Below are 12,789 nucleotides of genomic sequence, written 5' to 3' on the forward strand. Positions count from 1 at the left end.
TGCACAGGTTCAGCTTAATGCCACTAAACTGACACCTGACACCTTGCACAGTGAGACAGGATTTAGGCAGGCAAGTCTTAGAATACAGCCGCAAACTTGCTAAGTTCACAGAGTAGTAAAAGAACCCCAGCAAGTTAAACGACTGACTCCAGTCTTACTGCTAGGTCTGGATTGGCAGAGTGTAGTACCAAATCCCCAGGCCTATTTGCAGTAAGCAACAACAAATACAAAGCTACACAGTACTGGCTAACTTTCAGGAACTGACTAACCAACAAAGATTCAGCAGCATCTGCTTAACCTGAGAAGAGGCCTTATAAAGCAGGTGCTGTCCATGCCCCACTCAGACCTCACAGACTGTGAGCACAAAAACCAGCACCGGATCCCCTGCCGTGCACAGAGCCTGTAACCACTGCACAGCAAAAGACCCAAACCGGAGTATCAGCTGCGCTCAGGTTACTCCGCTAGCACTTGTCTCCCGGTTGCCATGACGACGTGGCAGCACAGGGCAGGAGACCCTAACACAGGGGCGTGCATTCAGCCCACATGAATGCGCGCCCCTGTCAGTCCCGCAGATGTGATTGGACCAGCAGATCCACTGGATCCACAGGCATGTGGGCACATGCGGCGGCGCGACATGGCAAGTGTTGTGGGCACTCGTGGCGGCGGGTCCCGGCAGAGAAAGTATGGCTGGCGGTGGACTTGGATCCAAGAGGAGTCAGTCCCTGCCAGACATTCTGCAGAGTTCGGCAGTGTGAGTGGATAGCGCCGCCGGATACCCATTTCAAAAATGCCGCCTCAGCGTCATTTCTGAAATTCTAGATGGTTGCGGCCAGCCAATCACGGCTCGCCGCGTCATCGCCCCACCCCCTCAACTGGTTTCTATAAGATAGCGTCGAGGCAGCGGCTGTCAGTCGGCCGGCAGGGAGGGAGCAGACAAGAGCTCCCTAAGATAGAAGACCATAGAAGCCCTGGGGAGGCGGCAGCCATGAAACAGCTTAAAGGCCGCCGCCCAACCCCCAGGTGAAGACGCCGGAAGCCCTAGAGAGGCAGCGGCCATGAAAAAGAGCTTAGAGGCTGCCGCCCCCAGGTGAAAAAAACGCAGTATAATAAACTATTTAAACAGCAGATTTTGTGTTTTTATTTTAATAATAGGATTTTAATTACCTACCGGTAAATCCTTTACCCGTAGTCCGTAGAGGATACTGGGGTCCACATTAGTACCATGGGGTATAGATGTGTCCACTAGGAGCCTTGGGCACTTTAGGAATTTAACAGTGTGGGCTGGCTCCTCCCTCTAAGCCCCTCCTACCAGACTCAGGGGTACATTTACTAAACAGTGATAAGAGCGGAGAAATGAGCCAGTGGAGATATTTCCCCATCAACCAATCAGCAGCTCTGTATAATTTTATAGTATGCAAATTATAGATGTTACTTCAGTGCTGATTGGTTGCCATGGGCAACTTCTCCACTGGCTCACTTCTCCGCTCTTATCACTGCTTAGTAAATTTACCCCTATGTCTAGAAACTGTGCCCGAGGAGATGGACATATCCTGAGGAAGGATGTAACAGAACAGCGGTGAGATTCGAACCAGCACACACAAACAAGAGGAAAGCCATGCTAACCAAACTTGAACAGGAACAGCAACAGCTGAACCAATAACAATACTTAACTAAGTAACAGTGCAGGAAAACACAAAGCACTGGGCGGGTGCCCAGTATCCTCTACGGACTACGAGAAAAGGATTTACCGGTAGGTAATTAAAATCCTATTTTCTGTTACGTCCTAGAGGATGCTGGGGTCCACATTAGTACCATGGGGATGTACCAAAGCTCCCAAACCGGGTGGGAGAGTGCTGAGGTTCCTGCAGAACTGATTGACCAAACTGAAGGTCCTCAGAGGCCAAAGTATCGAACTTGTAGAACTTAGGAAACGTGTTCGAACCTGACCAAGTAGCTGCTCGGCAGAGCTGTAAAGCCGAGACACCCCGGGCAGCCATCCAGGAAGAACCTACCGACCTAGTAGAGTGGGCCTGTACAGATTTAGGAACTGTCAAACCTGCCGTAGAATAAGGATGCTGGACAGTAAGCCTGATCCAGCGAGCAATAGACTGCTTTGAAGCAGGAGACACAATTTTCTTGGGATCATAGAGAACAAACAGCGAGTCAGATGTTCTGTGACGAGCTGTCCCCTTCACATAAATCTTCAAAGCCCTCACAACATCCAAGGACTTTGAGCTAGGAGAGATGTCGGTAAACACTGGAACCACAATAGGTTGGTTGATATGAAACGCAGACACCACCTTTGGAAGAAATTGCTGACGAGTTCTGAGTTCAGCTCTATCCTCATGAAAAATCAAATAGGGGCTTTTGTGAGACAACGCCCCCAATTCCGACACACGCCTCGCCGAAGCCAAGGCCAACAGTGTGACGGTCTTCCACGTAAGAAACTTTACGTCAACCACCTGTAAAGGCTCAAACCATGCAGATTGAAGAAACTGCAACACCACGTTGAGATCCTAAAGTGCCGTAGGAGGCACAAAGGGCGGGATGTCCAGAACGCCTTTTAAGAACCTCAGGGAGAGAAGCCAATTGTATCTGGAAGAAAATGGACAAGGCGAAATCTGGACTTTTATGGAGCCCAGGCGTAGGCCTGTATCCACACCTGATTTCAGAAAAAGCAGAAAACGTCCCAGTTGAAAATCCTCTGCAGGGAATTTCCTGAGTTCACACCAAGATATATATTTTCTCCAAATACGGTGGTAATGTTTAGACGTTACCCCCTTCCTGGCCTGGATCAAGGTAGGAATAACCTTTTCCAGAATCCCTTTTCGGGCTAGAATCTGATGCTCAATTTCCACGCCGTCAAACGTAGCCGTGGTAAGTCTTGGAAGACGATTGTCCCTTGTTGCAGAAGGTCCTCTCAAAGAGGTAGAGGCCACGGATCCTCTAGGAGCATCTCCAGTAGGTCTGCGTACGAAGCCCTTCTTGGCCAATCCGGAGCAATGAGAATTGCTTGAACCTTTTCCCTCTTCATTCTTTTTAGAATTCTTGGGCTCAATGGAAGTGGTGGAAACAAGTACACTTTCTTATAGACCCATGGAATCACCAGAGCGTCCGCCACCACAGCGTGTCTTTCTGTCCAGAGGAGAATCCGTGTTACCTCTGACATTGCTGCTCTGCTCTTCGTTCCGTCCTGTCTATGTATGTTACCGCCGTCACATTGTCCGACTGAACCTGAATGGCCCGATCTTGAAGAAGATGTGACGCCTGTAGAAGGGCGTTGTAGATGGCCCTTAGTTCCAGAATGTTGATTGGAAGAATGGTTTCTTAACTTGTCCATTTTCCTTGGAACTGTTCCCCCTGGGTGACAGCTCTCCAACTTCTGAGGCTTGCGTCCATCGTTAGCAGAATCCAATTTTGAATCCCGAACTTTCGGCCCTCTATCAGATGAGAAGTCTGAAGCCACCACAGAAGACAAATCCCGGCTCTTGGTGATAGATGTATCTGCTGGTGCATGTGGAGATGCGATCCAGACCATTTGTCCAACTGATCCAGCTGGAAGGGCCTTGTGTGAAACTTTCCATACTGCAGCGTCTCGTAAGCGGATACCATCTTTCCCAGAAGTCGAATGCACAGATGCACCGATATCCGGGCTGGTCTTAGAACATCCCGCACCATCAACTGGATTACCAAAGCCTTTTCCAATGGAAGGAATACTCTCTGTGCTTCCGTATCCAGTATCATTCCCAGGAACGGAAGCCTCCTTATCGGTTCCAGGTGAGATTTTGGTAGGTTCAGAATCCACCCGTGCGCCTGGAGTAGTCGAGTCGAAAGGGCAATGTTGTCTAACAGCTTCTCTCTGGATGATGCTTTTATCAGCAGGTCGTCCAGGTACGGAATAATGTTCACTCCCTGTTTGCAGAGGAGGAACATCATCTCTGCCATTATCTTGGTGAACACCCTCGGTGCCGTTGAGAGCCCAAATGGTAGGGCCTGGAACTGGTAGTGACAGTTCTGCAATGCAACCTTAGATAAGCCTGATGAGGCGGCAAGATCGGGATCTGAAGGTACGCATCCTTGATATCCAGTGACACCAAGAATTCCCTTTCTTTCAGACCTGAGATCACTGCTCTCAGTGACTCCATCTTGAATTTGAACACCAGTAAATACGGGTTCAGTGACTTGAGGTTTAGAATGGGTCTTACCGAACCGCCCGGTATCGGAACCACAAACAGGTTGGAATAATAACTGTTCTGCAGCTGAGGTGGAACGGGAACAATGACCTGAGTCTGTACCAGTTTCTGAATGGCTGCCTGCAAAGTCATACTTGCCACTGGAGAAGCTGGTAAGCCTGATTTGAAGAATCTGTGAGGTGGGAGTTCCTGAAACTCCAGTCTGTAACCCTGGGCAATAAGATCTTTGACCAAGGGATCTAGGCCTGATGTTGCCCATATGTGACTGAAATATCGTAAGCCGGCTCCCACCTGCCTGTCCTCCAGGCAGTGTGGTCCACCGTCATGCTGAAAGCTTTGAGGAAGCAGAGCCAGAGGCCTGTTCCTGTGAACCTGCAGCGACAGTTTTTCTGGATTTACTTCTATTACCCTTGAAGGCAGTAGAAGCACCTTTTGATTTACCTTTGAATTTTGCTGTCCGAAAGGTCTGCAGAGTAGGAGCAGAGTAGGTTTTCCTAGCTGGGGGTGCTGCAGAAGGAAGGTATGTAGACTTACCCGCCATAGCCTTGGATATCCACGTATCCAGTTCATCTCCAAACAGGGCTTCACCTGTGAACGGTAGGCTTTCTACGCCTTTCCTGGAATCCGCATTCCACTGGCATAGCCATAAGCCCCTACGAGCTGACACGGCCATGGCAGTGGAGCTTGCGTGGAGCAAGCCTACAGTATCTTTTAGGGCCTCCACCATAAAATTTGCCGAGTCCTGTATACTGTATGCTGTAGGAGTAAAACTATCTCCCCCCTGTGTAAGGAATCTAAATCCTCCATTAGATTACCTGACCATTTGAAAATGGCCCGAGTGATCTAAGCACAAGCTATAGTGGGTCTTTGAGTCACCCCCACAGCCGTGTACAGAGATTTGAGAGTAGTCTCAATCTTGCGGTCAGTCGTGTCCTTTAAGGAGGCTGCACCTAGGACCGATAAGACTATCTTACGGGATAACCTAGAGACTGATGCATCAACAATCAGCGAGACCTCCCAACTTTTCCTATCATCCTGAGGAAAGGGGAAAGACGCTATCAACCTTTTTAAGTTATGAAACTTCTTGTCAGGATTGATCCAAGTTTCTTCAAATAGAGAATTTAATTCCTTGCAGGGAAAGTAGCAGAGGATTTCTTTTTTTACATTGAAATGAGATTCCTCAGTGTCCTCTATCACCTTATCAGAAATGTGTAGGACCTCCTTAATAGCCTCTATTAGGGCCTGTATTCCCTGTGACAGATCTGCATCATCCCCCCCACCCATATCCACGTCACCGTCATCTGCATCATTGGCATCATCATCTGTGTCAGTATGCAGGATCTGTGCCAGTGTATGCTTTTGTGGACAAATGGTAGGGGTCTGAGTTGCTGGTATGGCCGCTGAATCTCTACTTATCTGGTCATCCATAGACTGTCTTAAGTATTGCGTCTCTTTCTCAGTTTGGGACAATTTATGAGAAATATTTGAGATCATCCATTTTAGTGAATCTAACCACACTGGTTCAGACCCACTAATCTGAGAAGGTGTACTATCCTGAGTACACTGTAGTGATCCCCCTGGGGACGAGAAGCATTCTGCAGGGCAGGACACGCACTCTTTTGACATAACAATAAGAGAAAACACGCCCACACAGTAGAGAAGAGGTTAAAGCACAGTTAACCCACACAGAGCCCCCTAGGGAGACACAGAGTATGATGGAACCAGCCACACCGCGCCCTTATAGCTAATGTAAGCTTAGCCGGGTCGCAAACTAAGTACCCTTAATAGGGCCTTAGTATTTCACTATTGCTCCCCCCTTGCTATAACCCCCTGGTACCGCTAAGGTAAACTTGAGTCTTGATGGAAGAGCTGCGCGTCCCTGTGAGACTGTTAAGTGAGATCTGCAGAGGGAAAATGGCGCTGGTGAGACGCTGGGTCAGCTCATAGTGAAGCCCCGCCCCATTAATGGCGCGTGGTCTTCTCGTTTTTTTCCTTCTATACTTGCTGAGGTAATTTGTGTACTTAACAGTGGGTTAGAACCGCTGTAAGCGTCTAGCGCCAGTGTGGGCATCAGTAGTGACTTCAGCTCGCCCCTCCCCGCAGATACACACCTTTACAGCATGTTACTGAAGACTGGAGCCGCAGCCTGCCAGCCAGTGCTGCGCTCCTACCCTTGTGCCGCCATTACCGCCGGCGACCCGCTAATCGGGACGCCGGCGTCCTACTCACCACTCCTCTTTCTTCTGGCTCTGCTAGGGGTGGCGGCGTGCTGCGGGAACGTACGGCTCGCCGTTATGGGACTTGCAAATGATTCCCTCAGGAGCTCAGTGTCCTGCCAGCGGAGAGCGGGACCATTAACTCTTTAGGAAGTTGCCCCCCCCCCCAACTCCCACGAAGCAGGCAGGCTGGTGCCACCCAGCCCTGCCTGAAAAATAACAAACAAAAAATAAATGCAGAAAACTCTTCAGGAGCTTCCCTAAGCGTGACCGGCTCCTCCGGGCACATTTTCTAAACTGAGTCTGGTGGGAGGGGCATAGAGGGAGGAGCAAGCCCCCACTGTTAAATTCTTAAAGTGCCCAAGGCTCCTAGTGGACCCATCTATACCCTATGGTACTAATGCAGACCCCAGTATCCTCTAGGACGTAAGATAAATTTTCTTTACAGGTGGACTACGGGTGCCGGCGGGCCCTTAGTGTTCAGGCATGCTGCCACTTGTGGTTCTCCAAGTGCCAGCATGCTGGGGCAGGCTTACTGGGACCTGTAGGCCGCCTGTAAAGAACAATATTGTCATACTATGAACCCCACACCCACCGCCATTAGGGGTGTGGGGCATAGCACTGGGCTTTCAGCCCAGTGCTGGTTGTTGCTCAGGAGGAGGGACTACATGTTAATTTTATGGGGTCCCCACTTTTTGAGGAATTTCAGCTCTGGGCTGACTGGTCTGGGGGGTGTTCAATGTTATGGCAGGGGGACCCTATACTGAGTGTCTCCTCTGCTATAGCACCATTAACCCCCTGGCTTGTTCAGCCGGTCCTGGTTTTGCTTAATTAAGGGGAACCCTATGCTTTTTTTTTTTTTTTTATAGGGGTGTGTTGTCCGCAAATGGCTAGTGCCTCACCAGTCACTGACCTCACCGCACGTCACTGCTATCAGTACAGGATTCTGTATATGTGCCACTCACCAACAACTGCTCCAACCAGGGCTGGACCAAGCCTTCATTTTTTGGTAAACAAATATAGATTTGGCATCTCCCCCCCTAAAAAAAAAAGCTTAAAGCGCATTAAGTGAAGTATAAATAATACTAAACTGGTATATGCCACTGAATATATAAAAATGCTTCTATTATACATTTTGGGCCCATACTTCTGGCATAACACACATTAATAGCTGTATAGCTTGCAATAATCTAGTTCTATATGGAATAGTAATATTGGTTCTGTTTTCAGAATGATCCAATAAGGTCAGATACAGGCTTAGGCGCTATTCACAGCAGAATGGTGAACTGCGCAAATATGAAACTACAGTAGGTGTAACCTGAGGTGGGGATAAATGATGTAGGGTGTGGCACTACATTCAGCCATAACACACTGCTATAAAAGATGTGAGTAGAGGATAGAGGTGATTTTTAGCAGTGTTTGGCTCTTCCAGTTATATAACTCAGGCCCTGGTTTCAGGATAATTATGTGACAGTAGACAAGGTGAATCTTTTGGATCTCTCATGCAGCATTTGACACCGTGGACCATGGGATTCTAATTGAGCGCCTGAAGATAGTTCTTAGCTGGTTCAAATAATTTCTCACTGGCAGGTCACAGAGAGAGTTTCGTCTGGAGTATACTCTTCGCCACCAGTGCAATTAACTTGTGGTGTCACACAGGGTTCTGTACTATCTCCCATGCTTTTTGCAGTATCCATGCTACTACTGGGTGAAATAATCAGACGTCATGGCCTGGCCTATCACAGCTATGCAGATGATAGACACCTGTACCTGTCCTTTGCTCCAGGTACTGATAACCCAATAACAACCTAAAATGGCTGACCAGATGAGCTTCAGGAGTGGATGAGTGCCAGTTGGCTGAGACTGAACCCTGATAAAATAGGAGTCCTGATGATAGGTCACAGGACAAGACTGCAGCATAGCCAACTGACAGGACATACACTTGGGGGTTCAGAACTACAAAAACCACTGAACATGTGTTGATTCTTGGTTTTGTCCTGGATAATTTATGGATATTAATGGCCCTACACTTACTGTAAGGGGCTAGATGTAAAAGGGTGCGATTTTTTAGGTGTCTAAAAAATTGCACCAAATAGCACATTTGTTACTTGCGATTTTTTACTAAAAATCGCAAATGTAATAGTGTGGGCGAATTTTAAGGTTAAAACAGAATTCACATGCGATTATTGCCGATTTTTAGTAAAGGAAACATGCGATTTTTAGTAATAAAAACATGCAGTTTTTAGGTCATGTTTTTATTACTTAGTCAGAAGCATGCACAGATCAGTGAGATCCATGCATGCTTCTGTATGGAACAGTACAGAAAGTGTTAAAAATAAACACTTTCTGTGCAGGTCCCCCCCAAAAGCATAACCAGCCCCGGGCTCTTTAAGCCGGTCCTGGTTGCAAAAATACGGGGAAAAAATGTACTGGAGTTACCCCATATTTAAGCAACCAGCACCGGACTCTTGGACTGGTCCTAGTTCCAAAAATACGGGGGACAAAAGAAGTAGGGGTCCCCCATATTTTTTAAACCAGCACTGGGCTCCACTATCCAGTAAGGTAATGCCGCAGCCGGGGGACACTTTTATATAGGTCCCTGCGGCCACAGCATCACTCCCCCCAACTAGTCACCCCTGGCCGGGGTTACTTGGTGGAGTGGGGCTCCCTAAAAAAAAGGGGTCCTCCCCTACAGGCACCCAAGGACCAGGGATGAAGTCCGTGGCTGTCCACTCCATCCGTGGGCTGTGGATGGAGGGCCGATAGCCGTGAAAGTGTGAAAATTAATATTGTCTTTTGCTGTGAAACTATAAGTCCCAGCAAGCCTCCCCCGCATGTTGGTACTTGGAGAACCGCAAGTACCAGCATGCAAGGAATTCACGGGCCCACTGGTACTTGTAGTTCCACAAGAAAAGAAATACCCCCAAAAAGACAAGACACACACACGCAAACACACACACCATAAAAGTAAAAGTTTATTTACACACACACTTACAGACTCACACAAACTTACCTAGTGTCCCACGCAGCACCTCGGCCCCCTTGTCCAAGTAGAATCCATTAGGGTACCTGTAAAAAAAAACAACAACAATATACTCACCTATAATCCTATGTAGATCGGTCCATTCAGAGGTTAAAAAAAAAACCGCAAAAATCCCGGTCCACGCAACTAATGGGGATCCTTGTTTACACATGGATCACCTTTCCCCGAATGCCGGGACCCCCCGTAACTCCTGTCACTAGAAGACCCACCAGCCAATCAGGGAGAGCCACATCATAGCGCTCTCCTGATTGGTTGAGTGCTCCTGGCCTGTCAATCAGGCAGAGCGCATAGGCTATAAAGGAGGATCGCAGTACTCCATTATAGTCAATGGTGGGAAAATTGCGGTCTGCGGCTAACCGCGAGATTAATTGAGGTCACCCACAAGAGTGACCTCAATCTAACGGTTAGCCGCAGACCGCAATTCTTATAATCAGGGTCGGACTGACCACATAGGTACAGGTGAAATCCCCAGTGGGCCCTACTGCTGGGGGTCAATCCCTTCCTCTAGGGATCAGGTACCAGATTTTGCATTAAATTATATATTATACATATGTTACATTATGCTGCATAGGACTACGGTGTGTTTTCTACAGTGCATTGATGTTATTAATCTGGTACATTATCATGCATGCACTAGCAGTATTTACTATATATATTTATCAAGAGGCCTAGACAATGTACTAATGGTTAGCCAAGCCTCTAAGCATGGGCCGCTACCACTGCATCCCTCCGGTGGGCCCTTGAGAAATGACAGTACACATGGGTCCTGAGTCCTGACTGCCTGAATGAAGGTCTGCCGGGACAGCTCAGACATAAACCGTTGGGGTGGGGGGTGTTGGGTTTAGGTTGCGGGGGAAGGGTTAGGGTTAGGCTGCAGGGAGGGAGGGTTAGGGATAGGCACCACCGGGGAGGGTTAGGGTTAGACTGTGGGGGAGGGAGAGTTAAGTATAGGATGCGGGGAAGGGGAGTTAGGGTTAGGCACCACCAGGAAGGGTTAGGGTCAGAGTGCGGGTAAGGAGGGTTAGGGGGATAGGAGGGGAGGGATAGCATATGTACCTAGTAGGTGTCAGGATCCTGAGCATCGGGATGCCACTGTTAATATTCAATTGGCTGTTAATATTCAATTGGCTTTTATTGATAAAGCAAAGTTTGACGACTCAACTGTATAATCTAACACCCACCGTAATGCTAGACCTTTCTTTGCATGTCCACATTAGAGGTATTTTGTCATTGTAAATACACTGTAAAAGTAACACAAATATATTCTTACCAAATATTTGCATTGATTCAACTTTCGCAGAATAGTCAAAACTAAATTCCAAAACTCTAAGATTTTTAAGAGATGGTAATGCCAGAGCTAAAAAGAAAAAGACAAAAGAAAAATAATAAGGGTACAATATAAAAATTTTCAGATACAAATATAATTAGGAAACATCTAATTTTCCATATGGTTTTTATTACATTTACAATTAATTTCAAATAAATGTATCACTAAATGAAAAATACCCGTTGGATAATATACAAAAATTAAAAGAAATAACAACTATGGTGGTCATTCCGAGTTGTTCGCTCGCTAGCTGCTTTTAGCAGCATTGCACATGCTAGGCCGCCGCCCTCTGGGAGTGTATCTTAGCATAGCAGAATAGCGAACGAAAGGTTAGCAGAATTGCTACTAAATAATTCCTTGCAGTTTCTGAGTAGCTCCAGACCTACTCACAGATTGCGATCACCACAGTCCGCTTAGTTCGTGCTTTGACGTCACAAACACGCCCTGCGTTCGGCCAGCCACTCCCCCGTTTTTCTAGACACTCCTGCGTTTTTGCCTGACACGCCTGCGTTTTTTAGCACACTCCCGAAAAACGCTCAGTTACCACCCAGAAACACCCCTTTCCTGTCAATCACTCACCGATCAGCAGTGCGACTGAAAAGCGCAGCACGAACAACAGCAAAACTGCTAAGTTTTTAGTTAAATAACTAAGCGCTTGCGTGCTGCGTACCATCATACTTGCCTACCCGACCCTCTCCATGAGGGAGAAAATGCTCTGTTCCTGGACTTTCCTGGTAATGTATGATTGCCATCACCTGTGGTGAGCTAGTTAATTGATAAGAAAGATGTTTCACCACAGGTGATGGCAATCATACATTACCAGGAAAGTCCAGGAACAGAGCATTTTCTCCCTCATGGAGAGGGTCAGGTAGGCAAGTATGCGTACCATGCGCATGTGCATTGAGCAGCAAATCGCAGCATAGCGGAAATCGGCAACGAGCGAACAACTCGGAATGACCACCATGTCAAATCAATACTTTTAGATTAGTGATTTCAAACTCTAGCCCTCAAGTACCCCTAACAGTTCATGTTTCAAGGTTTTCTATCTGTGGAAGAAGGTGGGATGATTACTGACCCAGCACAATAAATGATCTCATCTGTGCATGATTATAGAAATCCACAAAACATGACCTGTTGGGATACTTCAGGACTGGAGTTGAGATCCTCCGTTTTAGATCAGTAGGCTGATTCAAAATTTCAAGATTTACAGTTCTTCAAAACATGAAGAAAGAATTCTTGATGACACAATCTCCTAAACTGGTTTCTCCCAATGTAAAGTAATTTGCATCTATTCAACCTAGCACTTGTAACCTAATATGAGTCATACTTGCCTACCTGACCCTCTCCATGAGGGAGAAAATGCTCTGTTCCTGGACTTTCCTGGTAATGTATGATTGCCATCACCTGTGGTGAGCTAGTTAATTGATAAGAAAGGTGTTTCACCACAGGTAATGGCAATCATACATTACCAGGAAAGTCCAGGAACAGAGCATTTTCTCCCTCATGGAGAGGGTCAGGTAGGCAAGTATGATATGAGTACTGTTGCGAATTTGTTCAAACAACTCGATCTACTACGGGTCTGAAGCGAAATTGCTATTGAGTGATCATTGTAGATGCCAAATTCCAACTGATCTCCTGCATCTAGTATGAGCAAATTTGATGGTTTAAGGTTTTGAACATGGGGTGATTTATGAAACCATGAAAAGCAATTTTGCTGAAGAAAACTGGGGTCAAATGTAATAGAGTGAGAGGTTCAGAAAGTGAGAGATTTGGTAAGGATTTTCTGTTTTTTTTAAAGTGGCAATCATTTACACTGCAAAACCAGGCTGATCTTGCTGTGTAAATGATTGCCACTTTAAAAAAATCCTGCAAAACCTTACCAAATCTCTTACTTTTTGAACCTCTCACTCTATTACATTTGGCCTCTGATGTTTTCACTGGCACAAAAGGTTTGTTTTCCCTTTGCACTGTATATTAATGTGGTAAGCTATCACAATAATCACGCTGGGG

At 46.9% G+C, this 12,789-nt stretch overlaps 1 protein-coding gene across 1 annotated transcript in view; it reads right to left on the reverse strand.

Moving 5' to 3' along the window:
• LOC134893243 (baculoviral IAP repeat-containing protein 1f-like) overlaps positions 1-12,789 on the reverse strand; it is a 217,664-nt gene that overhangs the window by 17,233 nt on the left and 187,642 nt on the right. The window contains exon 16 of the mRNA XM_063913674.1: positions 10,723-10,809. Within this exon, the coding sequence (XP_063769744.1) occupies positions 10,723-10,809 (87 nt within the window). The remainder of the gene's footprint in view (positions 1-10,722; positions 10,810-12,789) is intronic.

This window comes from Pseudophryne corroboree, chromosome 1 (assembly GCF_028390025.1).
Source record: "Pseudophryne corroboree isolate aPseCor3 chromosome 1, aPseCor3.hap2, whole genome shotgun sequence".
Taxonomy (NCBI): Eukaryota; Metazoa; Chordata; class Amphibia; order Anura; family Myobatrachidae; genus Pseudophryne; species Pseudophryne corroboree.